The sequence below is a fragment of the Ahaetulla prasina genome, chromosome 6 (genome assembly GCF_028640845.1).
Source record: "Ahaetulla prasina isolate Xishuangbanna chromosome 6, ASM2864084v1, whole genome shotgun sequence".
NCBI classification, from domain to species: Eukaryota; Metazoa; Chordata; class Lepidosauria; order Squamata; family Colubridae; genus Ahaetulla; species Ahaetulla prasina.
In genome coordinates, this window is record NC_080544.1 from 62,959,285 (window position 1) to 62,985,801 (window position 26,517).

A 26,517-nucleotide genomic window follows, 5' to 3' on the forward strand; every position below is an offset into this window, starting at 1 on the left:
TTTTTCTGCCATGGCCAGTGAAACCATTGTTAAGAACTGCTCAGTTTCAAAAACAGCTTCTAACATAATATTGGGAGAGGGTATAAAATCCGAAACACAAAATGATTGAGCCAAAACATGGAACAATACCTTGTCCCTGCTTTTTTTTTTTTAATTTGAATTTATATCCCGCCCTTCTCCAAAGACTCAGGGTGGCTTACATTGTGTAAGGCAACAGTCTCATCCATTTGTATATTATATACAAAGTCAACTTGTATTGCCCCCCCACAATTTGGGTCCTCATTTTACCTACCTTATAAAGGATGGAAGGCTGAGTCAACCTTGGGCTGGTGGGACTCGAACCTGCAGTAATTGTAATTGCAGGCAGCTGTGTTAATAACAGACTGCATTAGCCTGTTGAGCCACAAGAGGCTCATGAGTCTCTTGGAAATCTACTATATTTAGTAGTGCTATTTAATTATAATTCATTTTCTCTAAAGCAGGGGAATGTAGAATCTGGATTTGTACCTTATTTGCAGTTCCCAGAACACAATTTGGCAATCAAAATGACAAGGATAGGAATAGTGGAAGATATGAACTTTGGAGAGAACTTTATAAAATGGATAAGATTGATTTCTACTTCAGAGAAAGTACAAATAATGGTATAAGAATGGTATAGGAATGAAACAGTATAGGGTCCCTGCTTGAGCTGGGGTTGGACTAGAAGACCTCCAAGATCCCTTCCAACTCTGTTAGTCTGTTAATTGTTGTTGAAGATTTAACAAAACTCAGTGAGATACAAAGAGGAATAAGTGAGGGATGCCAACTATCTTTTGTTTATTTTAGTGCTATGATGGAGCAGTAGTTAGAATGCAGTATTGCAGGCTAATTCTGCTGACTGCCTCACTGGCTCAAGGTTGACTCAGCCTTCCATCCTGCTGAAATCAGTAAAATGAGGACCCAGACTGTATTCATCCAATTTTCTCACTTTATCTTATATCTTTATTATTTCAAGAATAGCAATAACAATAGCCTGCATCTTCTACTCTTTCTTTTTCTTCTATCTTTGTATCAGTTTTCCTGTTATAGCAATAGGACTTAAACTTATATACCGCTTCACAGTGATTTACAGCCTTCTTTAAGTGGTTTACAGAGACAGCATATTGTCCACAACAATCTGCGTCCTCATTTTACCAGCCTCGGGAAGGATGGAAAACTGAGTCAACCTTGAGTCAGTTAATATAGATATATTTAGAATGTAGATGTGAAAGTTAAACAAGTATACCTGTTTCGAGGAGCTGCTTGGTAACCAATCGCCAGTGCTTCTCTTAGAATGTCACTGACCAACTGTTCTGTAGCCTGTTGTAGAATGCATTTCAGAAATAATGTAAACATTGATAATGTTTTTAAGTAACAGAGGACATATTTCAGAGTATTTCATACCTCAGAATCCTGTGTATAAACTAAAACTTGTTTACCGAAGTAGCCTACGGTGCATTTCTTCAAATCCTTCTACAAATTCAGAAACAACATTGAGAAAGCTCTGGATCCCATCAAATAAAATGGCTTCTTCTCTGTTGCTGCTTCTATTCCTATCTGCTGGAATACCATCTCCTGGAGGTTTGTCTACTCCCAGTCATACTCTCCTCTAGAAAACTGGCTTCTCCAATACCAGGTGCAAAAGTCCAGCAATTGTCCAACTCCCAACTGTGTAATCCCAACTGGTCAAAGTTAGGTTGTGGAAAATTTTTATATCCCCCCCAATGTATTATATCTGCATTTGGTTTTGTATTACTACAATATTGCTGTATGCTACTTTGAGCCTTTTGATTTGACAGCTTAATACATTCAATAACCTATAAATTATTATTAAAATAAAGACACCACAAGACACTATTATCCTTGTTCTGCCTGCAGCCAATACCTCTCACAGCTTAAGTTAAACCTCTGTATTTAATTTCTCTATGATTAAGACTACTTTAACATTAAGAATTTTATTAACAGCTTACCTTTAAAATCATATCTTCTATTATAAAAGCATATATATTTTTATGAAGTTCCACAGGTGGAAAGGAAATTCCTACCTATAAAATAAGACGATATGTTCATAATTAACTTCACAGATCTGCACCTTCTTCAGAAGTTAACTCTTAGAACTGGTGATAACAGTTACACCTAAAATTCACAGGCATAGACTGCTGTATGTTTATAGAATTGTAGTCATTGGAAAATTAACATTTTGTTCCAAAACTTTAAAACTATCCTTAGTAAGTTTGCTGTACAAAATGCAGCCATTCTAAACAGAATAGAATTGGATTATCATGTGTAAAAATAACAAAAAGTTTTTCTTCTGATGCCTAGGTACTAGGCTGCTTTAAAATTACACTTCCTAAATATTTCTGATAGGATTCACAAATATTTGAAATAGGATTCTGAATTTGTAAACTGAAGAATCACTAAATACATATGGATTTGATGTATGTTTGTATGTGTGCCTGCAGATAAGATGAATCATATTCAGTTCTACTTTATCTTCGGAAAGGAATCTTGCAACTTTGGCACTTCAGGTAGACTAAAATTATTATAAAAAGGTAGGAGGATTATGGAATTTAAAATTCAACATTTGCTGTTTTTTAATGCAACTGCAGACAGTCCCCCCTACCCCCCACCATGTAAGAATTTGAACCAATTACTTTGGGGTCCAGATAATGCTGATTATAGAAGAATGTTTGAGTGCTTAGCTGGGGTTTTAAGTCTGATGACTGATAGCTCTGCAGCAAGTTTGTGATCCTTATTTCCTAGAACTGAACATTTTTATTAGCAACTATGAAAGCAATTGGGGAACAAAACTATAAAAGGGTATTCAAGACCTTCTAGCTTATTAAAGTAAGGCAACTTGCAACCATTCTAAATATTACATATATTACACTCTAAAAACCTCAAGATAATGAAAAAGTTATCTTTTAAAAATTATTTTATTTACCTGTTGAGCAGTCTCACGCACATACTCTGATGCAGACTGTGGTGCTAAGTAGAATTTGGCCTCTTCTTGTGTCTCTTCCTGTTCCTTTTTAATGTTTATTTTCAGAGGTTCAGTAATGTTAAGAATGTCTACTTCCTCATCATTGTCAGATTCTTGTTTAAGAAGTTGCTCTAGTTCCATAAGCTTTCGACATAGCTCTTCCCCAGTGGTATAAGAAGATGAGCATTCTTTTCCATGTAAAGCAATTAGGCACAGAAGACAGGATTAGCAAATAATTTATATAAAGTGACATGCAGTTCATTGCAAATGAAAACCAGAAACCTAAACTCCCAATCCTCTACTATCATCATATATCTTTCAAGTTTCAATCATTATATCAAAAGAGAAACCATTAACAATATTAACAAAAAATATTTGTAAATTCAGAATTGTTAGTTTTGGAGTTGAAGAAATGGAACACACTCAATTCAATAAATTGATTTTTTCCCTGAACACCATCTCTCTGCTAAACAAATAATTCCCTCAATACTGCCAAATCAGTTATTAAGTCTGCATTACTATTAATCTTCTCATCGTTCCTATCACCCATCTCTTCCCACTTATGACTGTATGACTGTAACCTTATTGCTGGTATCTATCAGTTTTGGAAGCCATACTAGGCCGAAGGCTTCCACACGTTGCCACTTTCTCCTGTTTTCTGGAACGCTGACAGTATCCTTAAGATTTATATTGACTGTTTCCTAATATGATTTGCTTGCTTATTTGTTCCCCATGACTATCATTAAATGTTGCACCTTATGATTCTTGACGAATGTATTTTTTCTTTTATGTACACTGAGAGCGTATGCACCAAGACAAATTCCTTGTGCCCAATCACACTTGGCCAATAAAGAATTCAATTCAATTCAATTCAATTCCATTCAATTCCATTCCATTCCATTCTATTCTATATGAATGTATATCTGTATCTATTTCTATTTATGTAACAGTCACTAATAAGAATATTAATATGTCCCTGACAACTATGATGAGTAGTCCATACCACTGGGTTAAAAAAAATCAGTTTATCATATTTCCCTTGTTTCAGGACCAAAATAATATTTATTTTATTTACTGATTCATTCACTGATTCATTCACTGATTCATTCACTCATTTCTCTTGAACTTCCCCAAGCAGTCCCAAATAACCAGAAGACAATCCCCCACTTTATAGGAAAACTGTTAAATATAGCATTTTTATACATGATCCTAGAAACATATATTGACTCATCCAGGCAAAACTAATAGTGGCATCAGGAGACAAAGATGGAAACCTAATCCTATAATCTATTTTCATTCTACAAATTATGCCAAAATAAACCCTTTGAGGTTCTGAAACTAGACTTTTTACCTGGCTCATTGTCTATTTGTGTCAGCACATCCTCTATGGAATCCTCATTCCTAAAAGCTTCTGGATCAGGTGGTGTATAGCCATGGAAGCGACACCAGTGTACAACTTGCTTTGTTTTCAGAGGCACAATGCTGTGAAATTTAGGATACTTTTCTATGATTTCTTGAAGGAGTTTACGTATTGTCAAGGCTCTTTGCCACTGCAGATGAAAAAAGAAGAAAAACCAGTTAAACAGAATCAGTTATGTATATCTTTCACTGTAGTTACATTATAATCTTTGATATCAATGGATCTGTATACATTGTAAGAGCTAAGTAAAAAACTGTAGATAATTGTTATCTCCCAGATGGTGACCAGGTGATCCTCCACTGCTTAATTGCTGCTGGTCAAAGTCACATACAGCAACAATGGAACCTGCGTGCATATGTCTGTGTGCACATGTGAAATTGTTCAAAACAGATGACTTCTGTAAATAAATGATTTCACAGTTCTAGCCATTCTATATTTTGTCTTTGTGGCTCTAAAATAGGGTACATCTAATAAATAAGAACAAAAATAACATCAAATAAACAGTTACACTTCTATGCTTCTAAAAGCTCAGGAATTGAAAACTTTTAGGGCAAATTCAATTTTTTGTTTTCAGTTTGTTACATCAGAGGACAGTACAATCTATCCAGGAATGCTTCCTCATTTTTCATCACGGTGCTCACAACAGAAGAGTCATTTTGTCAAGCAGAAAAGAGATATTAAAAGCAAATTAAAAAACCCTTGGAAGTATGACAACATAAAGGCAACAATGGGAAAAAATTGGTATTTTATCACACAAAAGATCTGGATTGTATAATGTTAAGACAGGACATGGAAATTTAAGTTCAGTTACATTTTATTTAGCCAAGTATTAGTAAATCTCTGCAAAAATGGCTATGTATTAAATGCAAGTGATAAATTTTTAATAATTTCTAGGGATTTTAAAAATCACCAGATTTCTTTTTTTAATTTTTTTTAAAACATACAAACAAATTTCAGGTTCCATTGGTGGAGGGTGGCGCTATTTGCACGGTTTGGGGGAGGGGCAGATTTGGCGGAAGCGGGGGCTCGGATCGTGTTAAGGGGGCGCGCGCTCGATATTTGCAGGCGATCGCGCGCCCCGAGCCCCCAGACTTCTCCCGTTCCCCGGATAGTCAAGACCCTCAGAGCCTGGGCCTTCGGCTGATGTTATGTAATGCACGGTCCGTGGCCAATAAGGCCCCCCTAATTTACGACCTTATTCAGGGGGGTGCCGCGGACTTTATAGGCATTACGGAAACCTGGTTGGGCGCAGAAGGGGGCGTGCCCCTGGTGCAGATGTGCCCACCAGGTTTCCGGGCATTTCATCAGCCGAGAGCCCAGGGTAGGGGTGGCGGGGTGGCGGTTGTGATTAGAGAGAGTCTGGAGCCGAGGGAGACCACTGTACCTCAGATTGTCGGGTGTGAATCCCTCCTTGTGAAGTGGGGCCATAGATGTCAGATGGGCTTGCTGGTCGCGTACCTGGCTCCTTGCTACGTGACAGCTGCCCTGCCCGAGCTCCTGGAGGTGCTTGCTGGGGTGGCAGTTGAAACCCCCAGACTTTTAGTCATGGGGGACTTTAACTTGCCTTCTTCCGGCTCGTCATCGACAGCAGCTCGGGAGTTCACGGCTTCCATGACGGCCTTGGACCTGACGCAAGTAGTTGATGGCCCTACCCACACTGGGGGTGGTACACTCGATTTGATTTTTGTCTCTGGTCAGTGGTTGAGAGATCTGGACTTAAAGGAAATAGTCATCGAACCTTTGTCATGGTCAGATCACTCTCTCCTTCGCCTAGACTTTCTGACCGCCACCCAACACCGCAGGGAGACGGAGCCGATGCATGGGTCCCGCCCCAGGCGCCTGATGGACCCGGAGAGGTTCCGGACGGAGCTTGGGCCATTCCTGAGGGTCTGGCTCACGGCACGCCTGAGGAACTTGTTGCGGCCTGGGAACGGGCCGCGCGGGGCCTTAGATCGTGTCGTGCCTTTGCGGCCTCTGACCCGGCGCAGGTCCCAACCGCCCCTGGTTCTCCGAGGAGCTGAGGGGATGAAGCGCGGAGAAGACGCCTAGAGAGTTCCTGGAGGTCTAGCCGCTCAGAGGCTGATCGACACTAGTGAAGTCCTATACAAGGACTTACCTAGTGGCATTGAGGAAGCGAGGCGTTGCTACGCCTCCTCCCTCATTGCATCGGCAGATAACCGCCCAGCCGCCCTGTTCTGGGTGACTGCCTTCTTCACCAGGGGAGCGGGATGACCCGCTGCAGGACGTGCTGAGGAGTTTAACGGTTATCTATACGATAAAATCGTTCAGCCGGGACGGTTGGACCAAGATTGCGGTGACTCAGGTGAGGCGTCCGAGGGTGGTCTTGGTGACATTATCTGGGATGAGTTTGACCCTGTGGCTCCGAGGACATGGACAGGTTGTTGGGTAGACTGAATGCCACCACGTGTTTACTGGACCCGTGCCTCCTGGCTGGTGCTGGCCACTCAGGAGGTGACACGAGGCTGGCTCCAGGCGATTACGATCGCTTCTTTAGTGGAGGGTGTCTTTCCGGCCGCCTTGAAAGAGGCGGTGGTGAGACCCTCCTTAAGAAGCCTTCCTGGACCCGCTGTTTTAGGTAATTATCGTCGGTCTCCAACCCGCTCATGGCGAAGGTTGTAGAGAGTATGGTGGCATATCAGTTTCCCTGCACCTGGATGAAACCGTCTATCTAGACCTGCTCCAGTCCGGTTTCCGCCCGGTTACAGCACAGAGACGGCTTTGGTCGCGTTGGTGGATGATCTCTGGAGGCCAGGGATAGGGGTTGTTCCTCTGCCCTGGTCCTATTAGACCTCTCAGCGGCTTTCGATACCATCGACCATGGTATCCTGCTGCGCCGGCTGGAGGGATTGGGAGTGGAGGCACCGCTTATCGGTGGTTCTCCTCCTATCTCTCCGACCGGTCGCAGTAGGTGTTGACAGGGGCAGAGGTCACCCCGAGGCGCCTCACTTGTGGGGTGCCGAGGGTCGATCCTCTCGCCTTCTGTTTAACATCTACATGAAGCCGCTGGGTGAGATCATCAGTGGTTTCGGCGTGAGGTATCAGCTGTATGCGGATGACACCCAGCTGTACCTTTCCACGCGGACCACCCCAACGGCTATCAAGTGCTGTCCCGGTGTCTGGAGGCTGTACGGGTCTGGATGGGGAGAAACAGGCTCAAGCTCAATCCTCCAAGACAGAGTGGCTGTGGATGCCGGCATCCCGGTACAGTCAGCTAAATCCGCGGCTGACCATCGGTGGCGAGTCATTGGCCCCGATGGAGGGGGTGCGCAACTTAGGCGTCCTCCTGGATGAACGGCTGTCTTTGGAAGATCATTTGACGGCCGTCTCCAGGAGAGCGTTCTACCAGGTTCGCCTGGTGCGCCAGTTGCGCCCCTTTCTGGACCGAGATGCCCTGTGCACAGTCACCCACGCACTCGTGACGTCTCGCCTGGATTACTGCAATGCTCTCTACATGGGGCTCCCCTTGAAGGGCATCCGGAGGCTGCAGTTAGTCCAGAATGCGGCTGCGCGGGTGATAGAGGGAGCCCCTCGTGGCTCCCGTATAACACCCATCCTGCGCAGACTGCACTGGCTACCTGTGGCCTTCCGGGTGCGCTTCAAGGTTTGTGTGACCACCTTTAAAGCGCTCCATGGCATAGGGCCGGGTTATCTACGGGACCGCCTACTGCTACCGAATACCTCTCACCGACCCGTGCGCTCTCACAGAGAGGGACTCCTCAGGGTGCCGTCAGCGAGGCAATGTCGTCTGGCGACGCCCAGGGGAAGGGCCTTCTCTGTGGGGGCTCCCACCCTCTGGAATGAACTGCCCCCAGGACTTCGTCAGCTTCCGGACCTTCGGACCTTCCGCCGCGAGCTTAAAACATACCTATTTAACTGCGCAGGACTGAGTTAGATTTTAGTTTGTGGGTTTTAACTTGGGTTTTAATTTTTTTATATTTTTAATTATTAGGCTTTTGAATAAGTTTTTTAATTGTTTTTAGATTGTATTTATTGCTTTTAAATGCCTGTAAACCGCCCTGAGTCCTTTGGGAGATAGGGCGGTATATAAATATAAACAATAAATAAATAAATAAATAAATAAATAAACAAACAGTACATTTTTTCTGAATAGAGTATTGACCGAGTCAAAATTTATACAGCTTATAACGTAAGTCTTTCGCAAATATAATTTAATATTTCAATTTCTGCCATAATATCCTTTTTTCCCTACTTATTTTTTCTTTACTTAATATTTAATATATAATCAATATTACCATCTGACCTAACCTCCAATCTTATTTCATTTCATTATCTTATTTCTCCACTTATCACATATATTTCTCAAAATCACCACATTTGTAAATCATCATCAATTTGTTTTCTCTTATTTCCTTTGTTCTGTTGAAACCCTTTAATTTAAACATAGTCATTTCCATCCTTAGTTTCTATTTTTTTTATTGTAGCTTGATATTTCACATTTATCTCTTAATGTCAATTATTTTCTAAAAATCACCAGATTTCTGAGGGACAGCTTTCAGTCATACATTTCCCTGAGGCTGATAGTCAGCTTTATAGAATATATTAAAATTACCTCAGCAGCTCTTCGTTTTCCAATATTCCAGGTATAATATTGTTCCACAGAACTGGCACAGAAAGGATTGGCATCTTCAGCTAAAAAAACAAAGAAAGGAAAACCAAAAGCTTTAGATTTTTAATAACCATGGAAATTAATATATTATATGGCAAGCTATTTCTGAATATCTTCTCAGAACATAAGTTTAAATCAAAATATGCTGCTTATCAGGAAGTGCCTCAGGAAAAAACTGAAAAGTCTTTTACTCTGATTTAAAACAGATACTAAATTAGAAAGTACATTAAGAGATACTACCATAGCTATTTGAATAACAGGTAAATAGCAGGGATGGTATATGTGACATAAGACAATTTTCTAGCCTTTTGGAACTGCTCAGAAAGATGGAAGCCTCTGAACATAAAAAACATCTGAGAAAGAAATTGCTAGAAATGATTTGGAGAAGGGAAAAGCAGGAGCCTGAATGAACCCCAGTATGAAAAGCAGGCACATGCATTGGTTTGTTTATTTCAGGAATACCAAGTCTCAGTATGTAAATGCCATTTGCTATTAAACCACCTATTTTATGTATTTTCATGTGGATGAAAATAAAGCCAGCCATAGCTGAATAACTCAGCAGCAATTTCCTCATCGTTAAGATAAAAGCTCATCTAGGTAACACTGCAAAAATTAGGAGTTGGCTTTGGGCTAGGAGCCTGATTCAACTCTCTCATAATGTATTTTTTTTTACAGAGAATATATGATTATGTACTACTTCGTATGTGATTTCAAAAAGGTGCTTGGAACACTTAATGCTGCTATGTCTGTAATCTTTACTAGGCCCAGACAAGATAACTCCTTCTTGCTTAAAAGTCTGTGCTGACCAATTGGCCCCCATCTTCACCCATATTTTCAATAAATCACTAGAGATGTGCTATGTTCCTTCTTGCTTCAAACGCTCTACCATCATCCCAGTGCCAAAGAAGCCCACCATCAAGGAACTGAATGACTACAGACCAGTTGCTCTAACATCTGTAGTCATGAAAACCTTTGAAAGGCTAGTGCTTTCCTACCTGAAAACCATCACGAATCCGCTTTTAGACCCCTTGCAATTTGCATACCGAGCAAATAGATCAACAGATGATGCTGTTAATATGGCTCTGCACTACATCCTACAACATCTTGAGTCTCCAAAGACCTATGCAAGGGTCCTCTTTGTAGACTTTAGTTCAGCATTCAATACCATCATTCCAGACATTCTTCTAACTAAGCTAAACCAGCTACAGGTACCGGAACAGACTTGTAAGTGGATCACAAGCTTCCTAACAAACAGGAAGCAGCAGGTGAAGCTAAGCAAGATCACATCAAATACCCGTACAATTAGCACAGGGGCCCCCCAAGGCTGTGTGCTCTCCCCACTTCTCTTCTCTCTGTATACCAATGACTGCATCTCCAATGATCCATCTGTTAAGCTACTGAAGTTCGCAGATGACACAACAGTGATTGGTCTCATTCGAGACAATGACGAATCCGCATATAGACGAGAGGTCGAACGACTAGCCTTGTGGTGCAACCAAAACAATCTGGAACTGAACACACTCAAAACCGTAGAAATGGTGGTAGACTTTAGGAAAACCCTTCCATACTTCCACCTCTCACAATACTTGACAACACAGTATCAACAGTAGAAACCTTCAAATTTCTGGGTTCTATCATATCGCAAGATCTCAAATGGACAGCTAACATCAAAACATCATTAAAAAGGACAACAAAGAATGTTCTTTCTGCGCCAACTCAGTAAGCTCAAACTGCCCAAGGAGCTGCTGATCCAATTCTACAGAGGAATTATTGAGTCTGTCATTTGCACCTCTATAACTGTCTGGTTCGGTTCTGCAACCCAACAAGAAAAACACAGACTTCAGAGGATAATTAGAACTGCAGAAAAAATAATTGCTACCAACTTGCCTTCCATTGAGGACCTGTATACTGCACGAATCAAGAAGAGGGCCGTGAAAATATTTGCAGATCCCTCGCATCCTGGACATAAACTGTTTCAACTCCTACCCTCAAAACGACGCTATAGAGCACTGCACACCAGAACAACTAGACACAAGAACAGTTTTTTCCCGAAGGCCATCACTCTGCTAAACAAATAATTCCCTCAACACTGTCAGACTATTTACTGAATCTGCAGTAATTAATTTAATTTCCACTTATGACTGTATGACTATAACTTGTTGCTGGCAATCCTTATGATTTATATTGATATATTATCATCAATTGTGTTGTAAATGTTGTACCTTGATGAACGTATCTTTTCTTTTATGTACACTGAGAGCATATGCACCAAGACAAATTCCTTGTGTGTCCAATCACACTTGGCCAATAAAATTCTATTCTATTCTATTCTATTTAATCTGTAATCTCTTTGAAGCTACATTATTTCTCGAGCTGAACTGGCAGCTATAGAGGATAGCTATCTATTCCCAAGGAAAAAGAAATGATTGTATCAAAAAGATATGGTTGGGTGCTACATCTGTGCTCCTGCATATTCTAAACCACCTTCTTGAAATCACTTACAAAGCACTGCATAGCCCACTAGGCTACAGAAAACTATTGTCCTTTTAGTTGTCCTGTATGTCAAAAAGCAGAGGGAGAGGAATCTCTTTTAAATCCTTTGAGTCAGAGGGACTGGTCTCATGGACCAGATTAAACCTGAGTGTGCAATAGCAACAGCATTTAGGCTTATACTGTGCCCCATAGTGCTTTACAACACTCTCTGGGTGCCTTACAATGTACAAGCATTATTTGCATATAGCCCTCAACAATCTGGGTCCTCTTTTTATGGACCTCCGAAGGATGAAAGGCTGAGTCAACTTTGAGCACCATCTGCATCGAACTCCAGGCTGGGGGCAGAGTTTGCCTGCAATACTGCACTGGAAGTTTTGATTTCAGAAATACTAGTTTCCCATTCCTATTCCTCATAAAGAGGAGAGTTAAAAATGCTAGACTGTCTCTGGTGTCTTTCAGAATATCATTACAAATGGGAACACTTTCTAATGCTTGTTATCCTTCAGAATTAAAAAACAACAACACAATACAAGCTTTGTAAATGGAACAAGAAAATGGAAATTAGTGTTCTGATGGTTGAAATGGAAATCAATCAGCATTATTGTAATTCACTGCCCTCATGTACACTAGGCAGGATATGACATTTAGCCAAACATTTTAAAAAAATGCTGATGAAAAGAGATGGAACTCAGCTAGCGGGAATAATCTTGACATGAAAAAATGGATATATAAAAACAGGAAATTGTAAGTTTTTTTCCCATGGTTAACATTTTCCCATGGTTAACTTGTGGTCAAAGCCACATAGTATTTCAAGCATTCTAAAGTTTGATGTATTTATAATTATCAAAGTTAATGTTTACAATTTTACACACTTAATAAAGCTTGTTGGGTAAATTCTGAGTAATCCTATGATTACAATCCTAATTGCTTCTTATGCTACCCCCTTGGGGTGCATAATGTGCCTGTTGCCCCCTTAGTGTCTAACACACCTTTTGATAATACAAACACCTTTCATTAGGGGGCAGGTTCGCCCATTTTGAGAAACACTGCTCTATAGCAAATGCAGGTAAATGGACCAATGGCCATACTTAGTATGAATTGAGCATATTACACCAAAAAAAGGACTGTTAAACAATGTTTTCATTACTTGTCTCAGCAATTAATGGAACTTTTTTCACAATTGCTGTCAAAAGTTGCGGGAGGTTGTCTAAATATTCTTCCCTGTAGAAAATAAAGAAGTGGCATTTAATATAGAATTTATTTATAGCATAGTACAATGCTTTTTACACTGCTTTTACTGAACAAAGAATATGCATGTACAGATACTGCTGTATTACTGCCTATAAAGCAGAAAGGGAAATCTCTGTGTACATAAAGACAGTGATGTTTGGACAAACATTTTCAAACCTTTGTCAGCGTTTACATTTTGGAAGTTTGTATTTTACATTTTTTTTCCAAGAAGAGGGCAGGGTTAAATTTACAAACTTGATATGAAATAAAGAAAAAAGTTGTATTATAAGCATCTACTAAGCTTTTTTAAAATAGGAAATTATGCTGTCATAATTTGGTTTGCAATAAAGGGAGGAGTCTGTGAGGATCGTAATAGAAGTTTCTCACCTCAGGTCTATAGCTGGATATATCTATTTATATAGTTTGGTGTGGCTCTTAAAGTTTGAGAAAAAGATAAATCTGAACAAACAAGATAACTAGTTTCTATGGAACCAGTGCTGCATCTTAAATGCAGTTTATTCACTGCAACTGATGTGCAAACTGATCAGTGTAATTTTAATGTGTGTCTATGAAGTATTTCATACCAAGATGTTAATATACTGTGACCTATCCAATATCCACTATAAAATCACAACTGGTTGTATTGAACAAAATTAAAATAATTCTCTTGAAGAAATTTCATTTCAACAGTAATAGGGGTGAATTCCCAACAAATTCAAGTGCTCATAAAAATATAACCCATATTGTTTACAACAGCCATTGCTCCCTGTAGTAAGTTATTTTAACTTTACAAAAATAATTACCCAATGGAATAATTTCCAAGTTCTGAACTTTCCTCTGTTTTTATTGTTGCCTGAGTATCCTGAGAGACTGGAATACTGCAGCTCTGCCCTGTTGCATCAGGCTCCAGTTTCACTTTAAAAGATAATAGAATATCTTTAAAAAAACATTCGTTAGGCAAATGAAAGACAATGCTAGTCTTCTGTTTCAGACAAGTAGGAAGAAAAACTGAGGTAGTCCTTTAATTACAATAGTTCATTTAGTGACAGTTTGAAGTTACAATGGCACTGAAAAAAGTGACGTATGACCATTTTTCACACTTACGACTGTTGCAGCATCCCAATGATCAAAATTCAGATGCTTGGCAACTGATTCACATTTATGACAATTGCAGTGTCCTGGGGTCATGTGATCACCTTTTGTGACCTTCTAACAAAGTCAATGGGAAATCCAGATTCACTTAATCACCTTGTTACTAAGTTAACAACTGCAGTGATTCACTTAACAACTGTCTCACTTAGCAACAGAAATTTTGGGCTCAATTGTGATCATAAGTTGAGCACAACCTGTAATTTTTCTGAAGGAGGAAAGCAGAGATTTTATAGAGGAATCCTGGCACCACAATAAAGTATTATTTATTGACTTATTTATCAATCAATCAATCAAATTTTGGAACCATCTATCTCCCTCACAGAATAGTAACTGTAAGTGTTGGTGGATGGGAGAAAAAAGGTCTACATTTCAAAACGTATTTGTTTTGGGTTGCTGCTTTTTGTGAGATAAAACTACCTTAGTATTATCTTTGGTCTCCAAGTGAAAGTACCATTATACTTTTAGAGATGTACAAAAAGATTTCCTTCATCAAGCTGAATGCTTTATCACCTGAATCCTGCTTCACTTGCATAATCATACTGTGGAACAGCTGATGGCTAATAAAAAGCATTTAAAAGGCGCTTCCACTAAGGGCAAAAGTGCAAGTGAAGCAACTTTCTTAGTTTAGATAACCTTGGCTATCTGAGCAAGTAGGTATGCAGGCATATTCAGTTCGTTGGTGGTGCCAATGAAAATATTTGCAGAGGTATATGCACCAGAGAAAGCCTCTGAAGCAGCCACATCAAACCCTTTAATGCTGTAATGTTTCAAGAAGTGGGACTCTGCTGATATCTCAAAGGTGTTTTTTTTTCTTCAAAAGGCTACTGGATTGTTTTTTCTTTGAAAAAACCTTTGAGACAACTATGATCTGGATGATTGAGAATCTCCACAGGCATTTATACTCTGCTGATACCAATGCACTTTGTAAAGTACCCGTTCTGAATGCTTTGCACAATCCCACGGACTAATTTGCCAAAAAATAACTATTATAAATTTCTTATATATGTCATGAATAGTGGCTAATTATACAGTCATTTCGAAGGCTTCATTATGACAATGGGCAATTCTACCTTTTGTAACAGCCACTTCAGCAGTGCTTGGGGCAACTACACTAGTTGTAGTCATGGGTGTAACAGCAGTTGCTTTGCTGGAAGAAACTGACTGTATCACTGAAAGAGAAAGGGAATATTGGTAATGTAGACAAATATGCTTACTTTTTCATTTTTGCTGCTAAATTACTTCAATAATTTTAGCAGAAAATGATGTAACAATGGCTTTTTGCAACAGCTCTAAACATGTTATCTGAAAATTTTTAAAATTGGTTCTTTGTAAAACATTTTTTCTGATTTTACCTGGATCTCACAAACCATGTTCTCACTATTATGCATAATCTGATGTTGGTTTTAATAATGATAATACCAGACATTAAAATTGTAAGCATGTATTAGTTATTAGTATTAGTGTCAATAGAATGTGATATGCATGGCATCAAATGTGCTCCGGACAATTTAAAGTCTGCTCGCTACTAGAGCCAAAAGTTTCCAATTCTTTGCAGCACAATAGATCCAGAAAGCTTTGAAGAGAGAAACCTGCAATATTGAAAAAGAGATTTAGGCAATGTCTTGTCAACTACATCCTACCTTTGTTCACAGGCATCAGTATAGTTTGGACTCCTCCAGAAGGATTGCTGACACCAAGTTGTTTGAGTTGGCTGGGTACTGTCAAAACAGCCTGTTGTGGGCTGTTCTGGTTGGAGTGGATCTTTAGCAACCCTGCATTAGAAATGTATTAAAATGAATCATTTCTTCCTTTCACATAGAAAAAAGAAGATAAAAAGGAAGTTCTCCTACCTATGTATCAGTATGGAGAACTAGGTCTAGTGCTAGAACTCTCCCCTCCTATCAAGACCAACTGGAACTGGCTCTAGTGGAGAATTACAATATCATACCTTCCACCTCCCAAATATGTCCAAAACTGATATTAAGGGCTACTAAGAGATCCAAGAGAACCAACTTATGTCAATACATATGGATGCCCATTTCGCACAAGGTAAAATCTGATTATCTGACAGGATGAGATTGAGGTTGTGCTTCTCATGCAAGAAGCTAAAGAAACTAAAATATCTACAAGGAAACACAAAGTGCAGTTGCCTTTTGAAAGAGTACCTTTTGGACAACCATGACCTGGGTGTCTGAGAATCTCCATAGACATTTGGCTCAATTGATTTTGCTCTGTTTCCTAAGTAGATCTTGTACTGCTTAAACTCCAAGAGTTTCTCAGAAAACCAATGGGCTTTCCAGGATCCACATTCAAGAGAAAGTCAATTTTAGTGTTTAAGAGATTGCAGAACCTGGTGAAACTGCATGAGCTGGTATTGGGGGAACAACATGTCCAATTAACAAAATGTTATATGTAGTATTCAACTAAGCATCAATCTTGTTCAAGAATTGATGCTTGGGCTTCTACAATATTTTTTGAATCAATCAACCCAAGTAAAGCTTGTATATATTTCAGATCATACACCAGTGGATTTTGTGTTTAGTTTGGATAAAAGCATCCCATTGACTAATTTCAATCTTTTAGTTCTAGATTACCTGATACTGCAGTTTTGGTGGATGCTGATGCTGATGCTGGGGTGGTGACCCAAGAAGCAATGCTTACAACTGTGGAGGAACTTGTTTTATTAGGTGCAACTGATGCTGCTTGCCCATGATTGGCAACAACCTGCTGTTGCTGCCCAGATGCCTTCACAATGGGGCCTGCAGATGAAGGGGAGCTAGAGCTTGCACTGTCTGCTTGCTATGTTAAAAAAAAAACAGGGAGAGTGGAAAACACATTTTTCAGCTTAATGATCCAATAAAGAAAATAAAAGAAAAAATATTTTAAACAAATTATGATTTAATTATTCCTAAGCTATGCATTTACAATATTTTTAGTTGAGAGTTAGAAAAGCAAGGAGGTCCAGTTCTATTGCATATAACATTTACAGTATTTTTGTAGTTCATTGTCAGTTTCAAGATTTCATATACTTCTCTACTTTTTACTATTAGCACCCCTGCATTTCCACCACAAGCCTATTTTACAAGAGTGAAAAGGGAGTATTTTTTTCTTCCTTCTGATAACATTTTTTTGCATAGGTTTAGTGCCGGGACATAGTCTAAAGTCTTCTGATACAATCATCTCAATTAAGCTATCCAGGACTACAGAAAATTACAGCCTGCATGGGAGCTTGTCCAAGAACCCCAACAGACACCTTCTGGAGTACCATGAACAACAAAACAAGGAGGAAACCCAAATAATAAAATACAAAAACATTCTCCATAAACATAGTACGAGGGCAAGTACTGCAAAGATCTCTTGTAAATGCTAACTTTTTTTTTCACACAGCAGGATGGAGCCCTAACACTTAAGTAACTTTAATTTCCAAGGAGTAAGAAGCTGATTCTTCCCCTGCATAATAACTCTTTAATGCATTTGAAGCCTGACATGCAAATCCATCAAAACTGGATCTCACCTGGGGAACACCATTTGATGCAAGTGTCACAGCTGAAGTTGTTGCTGCAGTGATCACCCCGCCTGATACTCTTAGCACAGTGGTGCCAGGTTTTGAGAGCTGTGATGTTGCCGGTAATGATTTCAGTGTATTGTCAGATATTTTCATGAGTGAAGCTTGCCCGCTGGAAGCTGCCTTTAAATTTGTAAATGAGTTAAAATAGAAACAATATTTTTATAAAGCAGATAGTAGAATAGAAAAGATACAAACATTCATGATGTTTTAAACAAAACCTCAGTATATATTCAGGTGTTCAATTTTGCTACATCTTCTAGATCAGGGGTCTCCAACCTTGGTCCCTTTAAGACTTGTGGACTTCAACTCTCAGAGTTCCTCAGCCAGCTTTGCTGGCTGAGGGACTCTAGGAGTTGAAGTCCACAAGTCTTAAAGGGACTAAGGTTGGATACCCCTGTTCTAGTTTATAAAAATATTGTCAGGAACAGTTTGTGAAGAATCAGTGAAAATTGTTATCAAGGGTTAAAAGTGCTGGTTTGTATCTCAGGGTACTTTTTTTGAATGCCACATGATATTAAAGCAGGGATAAAAGAAACATTCTAGGACTGTGTTAAAATTGAATCCTTTCCTTTTCAGTCAACGTATACATCACGTAACAAACGTATGTTATGAACTGTTTATTTCAAATGAAATACTGATTTGGAAGATTAAGAATAAGATGCAAGAGTCAGAAAGGACATTAATCATCAATTCCCTACACCATGCTGGATCTAGGAGCCTTTCTGTGTTTGAAGATTTCCAGTGAAGAATTACCTCTTCACTTTTCAGTGTGTTCCACTGCCTAACAGTTCATATAGCTAGGAGGTTTCTCCTAAAATCTAACCTGAACATGTTTCTTTGTACTTTTAACCCATTTATTCTGGTCCTGCACTCTCAGTAGAGAAGAAATGTACTTCCTTTAGATATTTGAAGGTAATAAGGTTTCTTAACCCAGTTTCTTCCAACCTGGCGTTCTTTAAATGTGTTGAATTATAACTCCCAAAAGTTCTAGTCACCACTCAGATTGGAAAAGGCTGAGCTAATCTTTTGCCCATCTGTCTTTCTACTACAAATTTCCTTCCTCATATTCTTCTTCCATTAAGGGGCAATTTGGAAGGAACATTTTTCACTATTGAGAAACTACATAAGAGGAAAAGGCTCAGCACGGCTTTCTCCTTCTCTATTGTCCATTGTTCAAACCATTGGCCTGTCTCAGTTCTTTTTCCAAGCATTTTCATTTGAAAATAGAAATGGGAGAGTTCAACCCAAATGTACTGCATAAATATCTCATGGAGAACATAAATATTTTATGGATATATTTCTTTTTTAATACTTGGTAACAACAAAAATAAAATAAACAAAATCAAAACAACTTTTCAGTTTTTCAGTCTGTTTCTTAAGATCTGTCTGTCTTGCCTAACCAAAGAATGTATTAAAATTAACCATTCAGGCATACAGATTAGTATTTACACATTATTGATGATGTACATGTATATATTAAAATCAATCATTCAGACATTTATTTTATTAACTGGGCTTCTAAAACATACATTAATATATTACCATAAAATACAGAAGTGACTTACAACAGAATGCAAAACAGCTACACTTTGCATTAAGTCCTTCGGGAGTATATAGAACAACCACTATCTAAATCGAAGCCCCACAGTTACCTGTGCAAATAAGGTGGCAGTTTTATGTCCAGTTATAACTTTCAGAGCTTGCTGTCCTTGGGAAGATGATGTTCCAGCACTTGTATTACTTTGGATAACAGTCCCTGATGTCACCTGCTTTGCTGTAGTCTGGTGAGGTGGCTGGCCAACTAAAAAAGTGCCCTACACAAAAAATTAATATCTGCATTGAAGACATAGCAAGTAATAGCCATTGTCCCTTAAATTCTGAAATCCTAAACCAGTGATGGTGAACCTTTTCAAGTGCTGAAACTGGAATCTGCATGTGCGCTGGAGCCCAGAAATCCAAAGACCAGCTGGTGCTCATGCTTCCAGTCTCCATTGGAAGTGAATGCATACCAGCCAGCTGGTCTTCCTGCGCACCGGAAACCGGAAGACCAGCTGGCCGGCGAGCATATGTATGCCAGAAACCGGAAGAGCAGCTGGTGATGGCCCGCGTGCCCACAGAGAGGACTCTGCATGTCACCTCTGGCACAAGTACCATAGGTTTGCCATCATGGTCCTAAACTGTTTTTCTTTTTTAGTTCCACTTAAAATTAATCAGGGTCATATCACAATACCTACTTTTAAGTAGCGTCTATCAGATTCTATTTTAGAAAACTTAAAAAAATTATGCCTGTTAACATAGCAAAAAGTAACAGCCTCAAATCACTTAGATGAATGATCGCTACCATATATTAAACATTGTACAAAAAAGCACTGCAGCACCTTACTGTGATTTATGGCTTCCATGGTAACTGATAGGCCCCTAGCATCCCTTTCTTAAAACATTCAGTTTCTTTCAATTTTAAATGGAAAGCCAGCATGCTATCAGCCCCCTAGTCTCAACTTCATTTCCATAAATGCTTCTGTGCTTCTTGTAAAGAAAAACAGTCAGTGATTGAAGCATGTAGGTAGTATCTGCTTGCCCAGTAATCATAAGATGGGAACTGGTAGGAAGCATCTTCGTTAGTTTGCCTTTGATAGAGGATGCCTGCTGTAAGTCATCATTATGGAAATGAGGATAATGTGAACAACAGAAGTGTCATTTGTAGAGACAACAACCAAGAAAGCCAATTCCTACCACTGTTTTTTAAACTTTAGAGTATATTCTAATCCAGCTTTCTCTGTCCAGATACATTGCAGTACTTCCCCATCTTCTCCAGTCAACCTATATATTTGTGTATGATGTAAACTATAATTCAGCACATCAGAAGAATATTAATCCACTTGTGGTTATCTAATGTTTATGCTAACAACATCTCTGTATATATTTGTATTGTGGACTAACCTGTGGGGTTTGTTTGAGGATATAGGATGTGTAGGTGAGATGTTGAGACACACCACTGCTTCCACCATGCGTTCCGCTACTTCCTGAAGAACCTAACTGCTGATCTGGAACATCCAACAAGTTAGCCAGTTATAAATAAGGCAAAACCAAATCCTATTTATTTTAACTCTACTATCAGATTCCCCGCTAGGTACCGAAATGTATCTACTCTCCAGAAACTCAATCCCAAATTCAGTAATTAGCTAATAGCAAAAGCTATACAGACTTAACATGGATCACTATAAAATTTCCTTATACACAGAAAGGAAGTTTATACATCCATCCACCCCTACGACTCATAGCAATCTGGTCTATGTTTATATAGCATTTCTATGATTGATTTCCATCTTGCTAGCAGAAGCCCTTCCTTCCATAAAGCATTTTTAATATATCTGTGTTTCAGAGAACGCAATCTGCCTAAAAAAACCTGGATATTACTGTAATATCCAGTTGCACTGTGATGTTATATGCTAATGAAACATTTGCAAGAAAACCACCAAGCTCAGAAAGCATCAACGACCCCAGCCATTATTTTTCACCACATTTAATATGCTACTTTTCTTTAGTGTAATACTAACTGGCATTATTTGTGGCTCGCAAAATAGCTCCTTGAGGTATAAGTAGTAGTTTTCCTTTCCCAGATGGGTTCTTGCTATTTGTAGTAAGGTACAATTTTGTGCCAGGAGGTAGGTTTGCCAAATTGGCTAAATTAGTGGCTGGTAATTGCAATGTTGCCATAACTAGAAGGAAAAGAAAAAAAAATTATCAAGATTTTCAGAGACCATCCTCTTGCAACAAAACATTAAGTCCCAGAGTTCTAAAAATGTTCCAACTTCTTTCACCTTAGCTACAGTTATGTAATATTTATGTTTGGGTTCTTTTACTTTTTTATTATTGGATTTTATTCTATTTTGTATTTATTTGACTGAAAATTATGTTTTGGTAAAAACAAAATGTGATATATACTTATTAGGGATATGAGAGCCATACCCTTTTTGTGGAAAGAATTCAGTCCCTAATTAGCTGCAGAAAAATAAGAATCTAGCTGCTATCATTCAACACAGCGCATACAGAGGAAAGGCTTTAAGATGGGTTGTAGATAATAAGGAAAGAATGTATTTCATTCAACATGGAATTACCTTGTGCAAACAGAAAACTTAGCAAAGTGGAATGAATATCAGTAGAATTTCTGAAGATGAAGGAAGTTACAAAAAGAAAGACTACATGATATTATACAAGAAAGTGCAATATGTTTGTACTGGATGAAAAAGAGACCAACAATTGAACAGTTTACTGTATTACAACATTATATGGTAAAACAAAACAAATCAGAATCTGGATACACAGTCAGCTAACAGCTTTTCAGTATCAGCAGAACACACATCACTGGAGAAATGGATTCCCTTCTCTGTTCTACTTGCCAGGACACTCTGCCCTGAAACTTGTCTGTGAGTTCACAAATTTTCTGGAGAGGATTTACTGTACAGGGATAAGAGCAAGAAATATGAATGCAAGTCAGCTTATAAACCTTTAAATGTAGTCCAGCGCTTTTATTTATTGGGGTTTTGACAGCAATTATAACATGGTAGTGGTGACAATTCATTTGATGCATCCTATCCAGATCAGGTTTTCCAACCTAGTGTCCCCTAGTGCTGTTGAAACTATAGGTAACTCTGGAAGTCAGTATTCAATAGATTCAAAAAACCTAAATTGGACATGGGGAGCAAATTTATGATGCAAAGCTCACCAGAATATTCAATAACTTACTTTATTGATGTAATTAATCAGTTCATTATCTAGTTAGCTGGGTTCCCTTGGCTGATTTTAAGGAACTAGGGCCATTAGTTGATTAATACTTAGGAGAAACAGAACATGCAGGTTATCAATTAGATTTGGAAGCTGAAAAAGCAACCTGGAAGAAAGCAGCTGCCAATCACTTGTACATTTTTGCCAAGAAAACTACGTGGATTTATCTTTAAAATTCCCAGGAATGGAGCTTAACATGAAGGACATATTTTTAAACTCATTCCTTAGCTCCAAACCATCATGTTTGACATTTCAAAAAGTAAACCCACTTTACCTGAACCTTGGGATCCAGTTTTTGGAGCTCCTGTTGATGGAACCTGAGCTTTTGTTAAAGTCTGCACAGGCTGAGCAACGATGGTTCCTCCTCCACTACTCACAATAGCTTTGGCAACTCCTTGAGTTACAATTTGTTTTCCACCAGCTGTCTTTGTGACTGAAGGGCCTGATTTTGCCACAAGTATTTGTCCTCCACCAAGGGCCACAGCTTGCTTGACTGACGATGGTAAAGCAGACCCAACTGGAACACTAACAATCTAGAGGGGAAAAATAAAAATACACACAACATAAATATACACATAGAGCCAATGTATTAACATCAAGCTAAATAAAAGTGATATTCTGAAAAAGACTCTATTAATTCATTTCCATGTACTCATATTTATCCTAGAGCAGTGCATTTTAATTGTTTTATTACAAATGCTGAGAAAAAGAACATAAAACAATTAAAATAACCCAATATTTAATTGTGTAGCAAGATACTCAATGAATTCCTTTCAATATTTCAATTTTTCGTATTAGAATGAGCTTAGTAAAAATGCTGTGAGATCAGAAATAGCTTAAGCCAGCATGTAAGAGATAAAAGGGAAAGCACTAAGCATCTTTGGGAACTAAGCTCTGTAACTGCTGAAAAAGCAGTTTATGCCACTATCAACTTGATCTTGCTGATATTCCAAGAAATATCTTAGTGGAAAATCTTAATTCTAGGAAGGCGAGTTTGTGAAAATATAGCCTTTAAGATAACTGGCTTTCAAGTTATTTTGAAGATAAAAGATGACAAGGCTAGAGAACTATCTAGAAACCAGTGCATATTTCTCAAAACCAATGTTAACATCTAGTTTCCTAAAATTGTGCAGGGCCAGAAAAAGATGCAGCTTCTCTAATGAAATTCTAACAACTATATGATACACATTAAAGCACACAAGCAAGGAAAGGGGAAAAAACGAAAATGTTACCCTCCCCCCCTCCCCCCCCCCCCAAAAAAAAACCAATTTGGAATTAAAGATGGGCCTAGTATATAGAATAGAATAGAATAGAATTTTATTGGCCGAGTGTGATTGGACACACAAGGAAATTGCCTTGGTGCATATGCTCTCAGTGTACATAAAAGAAAAGATACATCAAGATACATAAAGATACATAAAAGAAAAGATATATCAAGCAGTTGGAGGCCGTGATAACGAATGAAATGCAATTATTTTCCTCAAATTAATAATGTTATAATTTAAGGAACAAAATAGGTATTTGAAGGTTATTCCTATCCATGTAAAGCTTCTGGTATTACCTAGTTGCGTCAAATGAACCAGAGCGTGGAGTAAAGCAATGGAGCTGTAGTTACTACAATACTGCTAGAGTGAAAAAGAAGAAAAAAAATCTGGCACCTTTGATGAAGTGGACCCCTCTCCTGTGCTCACAATCTGTTTCTGGGGTGATAGAGCAATCACATGGCTCCCTTTCACAGTCATGTACTGTGGCAGTGAGGCCTGAGAGGCTGCTCCAGTTGCTGCCACTGGAGAATGTTGCGGCAGTTCTCCAGGCTCTTGCTTTATTATCACCTTCAAATAAAATTAAATGAAGAGATTAAGATTTTGTGGAGAAGACCTTACCTTTCAAATGAAGGGTTAAGGAGCTGGCGGGTGCTCCCTACAACAATGCCCATAGAAAGCTCTGCAGATCTATTTCCCACCAGCAAGAGAAACTGAGAGATTGCCAAATGGGAGCAGCTTTGGATCCACTAGATCCTTGGTCTCTTGATTTACTGGGAGGTTTGAGGATTTATTTTTATTTATTTTTTATTTTATTTGCATTTATATCCCGCCCTTCTCCGAAGACTCAGGGTGGCTTACACTATGTCAAGCAATAGTCTTCATCCATTTGTATATTATGTACAAAGTCAACTTATTGCCCCCAACAATCTGGGTCCTCATTTTACCCACCTTATAAAGGATGGAAGGCTGAGTCAACCTTGGGCCTGGTGGGACTTGACAGTAATTGCAAGCAGCTGCTGTTAATAACAGACTGTCTTAACAGTCTGAGCCACCAGAGGCCAGTTCATCTTCTATGCTGACTTAGAGGTCATAAAACTAATTCCCTCTCCCAACTGGAACGTGAAGGAATAATAGTCAGAAAAGGGGAAATCTGTTCAAATATCAGAAAGATGCACACACTTCTTTATTTTGCTTATATTACTTAATTTTCCATTTAAAATTGCACTCTTTTCTTTTGTAAGAAATTGAGTGTCTGCCTGATTCAGCACGGATTCAGGAGCAACACAACTGTGCCTTTAAAATCCATATTTAACAGTTACAAAAGAAAAATTAAAAAAAGACAACAGCAACAATAAAAACACTATAAAGCAACGTTTGAGAAATTATAATAACTAATGTATTGGTTCAAAAAGATTCAGAGTATTCTTTTACAAAGAAATGAATGTTACACTGAAGCAATATAGCAATAAAAGAAAAAAATCACTTAGAAAAGCTGGTAGAAAATATGAAACACCCCCTAAATTGCTAGAATACACACTGAAGTATTAACATTTTTCCTGACAATTGGTCTGTCACCTACAAGCATAAAAGAGTAAAAAAAAAATCTCAAATTATTTTTACATTACAGAACTTGCGATTCTAGGCTCACTTTAAGCATGAAAGATAGCTGGGTGATTTTGGGCTAGTCCAATCTACTTTCAAGGGTATTGTTATGGAGAAAATGGTAGAAGGAAGGAGTATTAGATATATTTGCCATCTTGAGTTATTTATAAAAATAATAAAGGCACCGAGACTCCACTAAATGTGGGAGAGTCTCTTTTTTGTGCTATTGTTTGGTTTGCAAATTTCACATAGACCTTTGGTTGCCTTTTGGCAGAGTCCTGCTTCCTATAATAAAATTATTGGTATAATAATGTTCTCAGTGGTGGATTTCAATTTTTTTTACTACCGGTTCTGTGGGTATGGCATGGCTTGGTGGGCATGGCAGGGGAAGGATACTATAAATCTCCATTCCCACCCCACTCCAGGGGAAAGTTACTGCAAAAATCTCCATTTCCTCCCGATCAGCTGGGAATTGGGAGGCAGAGAATAGATGGGAGTGGGGCCAGTCAGAATTTTTACTACTGGTTTTCCGAACTACTCAAAATTTCCACTACTGGTTCTCCAGAACTGGTCAGAACCTGCTGAAACCCACCTCTGAATGTTCTTATTATCTGACTCTTGGAATACATTCACTGACATAGTAAATGATTGTACCAGTGGTCTATACCAAATGTAGAATTTACTTTGATAAATTCTTCAAAACAATATTCACATATGCAGTTATGTTTACGAATGCTTCAGCCTATGTAGCTGATAATATCCTACGAGAGAGCAAAATGAAAACGCAATGAAGGAAAAAACTCTACCATTGTCTGGGTAGAAAACCACAGGAAATAATGTATGTTTGTATGTAATGCCAGAAACTTAAGAAACGAGTAACAACAAAGCCTGTCAAGGATCAAACTCAGAAAGCTCCAGGGTAACTCTCTTTGTGAAACAAAACTGCACCATGCAGAGTAAAGAGAACAATACCTTTGTAAATGTTCCGGGTGCTCCTGCCACAGATTTAGGGCTTTGTACCTTGGAGTGACTCCCAATTGGACAAAGAGGTGGCATGGCTGCAAACAGAGAGTCCTCTTGCTAGAATGAATATAGACAGCACGTGGTTAAGTTAACTATGCAGCCATTTCTTTCTTTTAAGCATCGGATTTCGTTTCAAACAATAAACTTATCTATGGTAAAAATATACAATCTAATTTTCTTTTACTGTTACTGTTCCAGAGAACAGGAAAACAGGAGATTGCAGTAATTTTCAGGCTGATGGACATTTTTGGTTATTAAGCAGCCTTGTTTTGGTTAGGTTAGGAAAAACTTAAAAAGAAACTGTTAATTGATGATGCATAATTGACATGA

The 26,517-nt window shown here is 38.7% G+C and overlaps 1 protein-coding gene across 2 annotated transcripts in view; it reads right to left on the bottom strand.

Annotated features, from left to right (window-relative positions):
• YEATS2 (YEATS domain containing 2) overlaps positions 1–26,517 on the bottom strand; it is a 48,870-nt gene that overhangs the window by 2,897 nt on the left and 19,456 nt on the right. For both annotated transcript variants that reach the window (XM_058188319.1, XM_058188316.1), the window contains exons 15-31: positions 26,137–26,244; positions 23,956–24,129; positions 22,572–22,830; positions 21,070–21,231; positions 20,453–20,556; positions 19,165–19,326; positions 17,459–17,632; positions 16,539–16,743; positions 15,585–15,716; positions 15,015–15,113; positions 13,596–13,707; positions 12,710–12,783; positions 9,013–9,092; positions 4,353–4,551; positions 2,963–3,189; positions 1,989–2,063; positions 1,265–1,338 (exon numbers count right to left, since the gene is read on the bottom strand). In XM_058188319.1, coding sequence (XP_058044302.1) covers positions 1,265–1,338; positions 1,989–2,063; positions 2,963–3,189; positions 4,353–4,551; positions 9,013–9,092; positions 12,710–12,783; positions 13,596–13,707; positions 15,015–15,113; positions 15,585–15,716; positions 16,539–16,743; positions 17,459–17,632; positions 19,165–19,326; positions 20,453–20,556; positions 21,070–21,231; positions 22,572–22,830; positions 23,956–24,129; positions 26,137–26,244 — 2,420 coding nt within the window. The remainder of the gene's footprint in view (positions 1–1,264; positions 1,339–1,988; positions 2,064–2,962; positions 3,190–4,352; positions 4,552–9,012; positions 9,093–12,709; positions 12,784–13,595; positions 13,708–15,014; positions 15,114–15,584; positions 15,717–16,538; positions 16,744–17,458; positions 17,633–19,164; positions 19,327–20,452; positions 20,557–21,069; positions 21,232–22,571; positions 22,831–23,955; positions 24,130–26,136; positions 26,245–26,517) is intronic.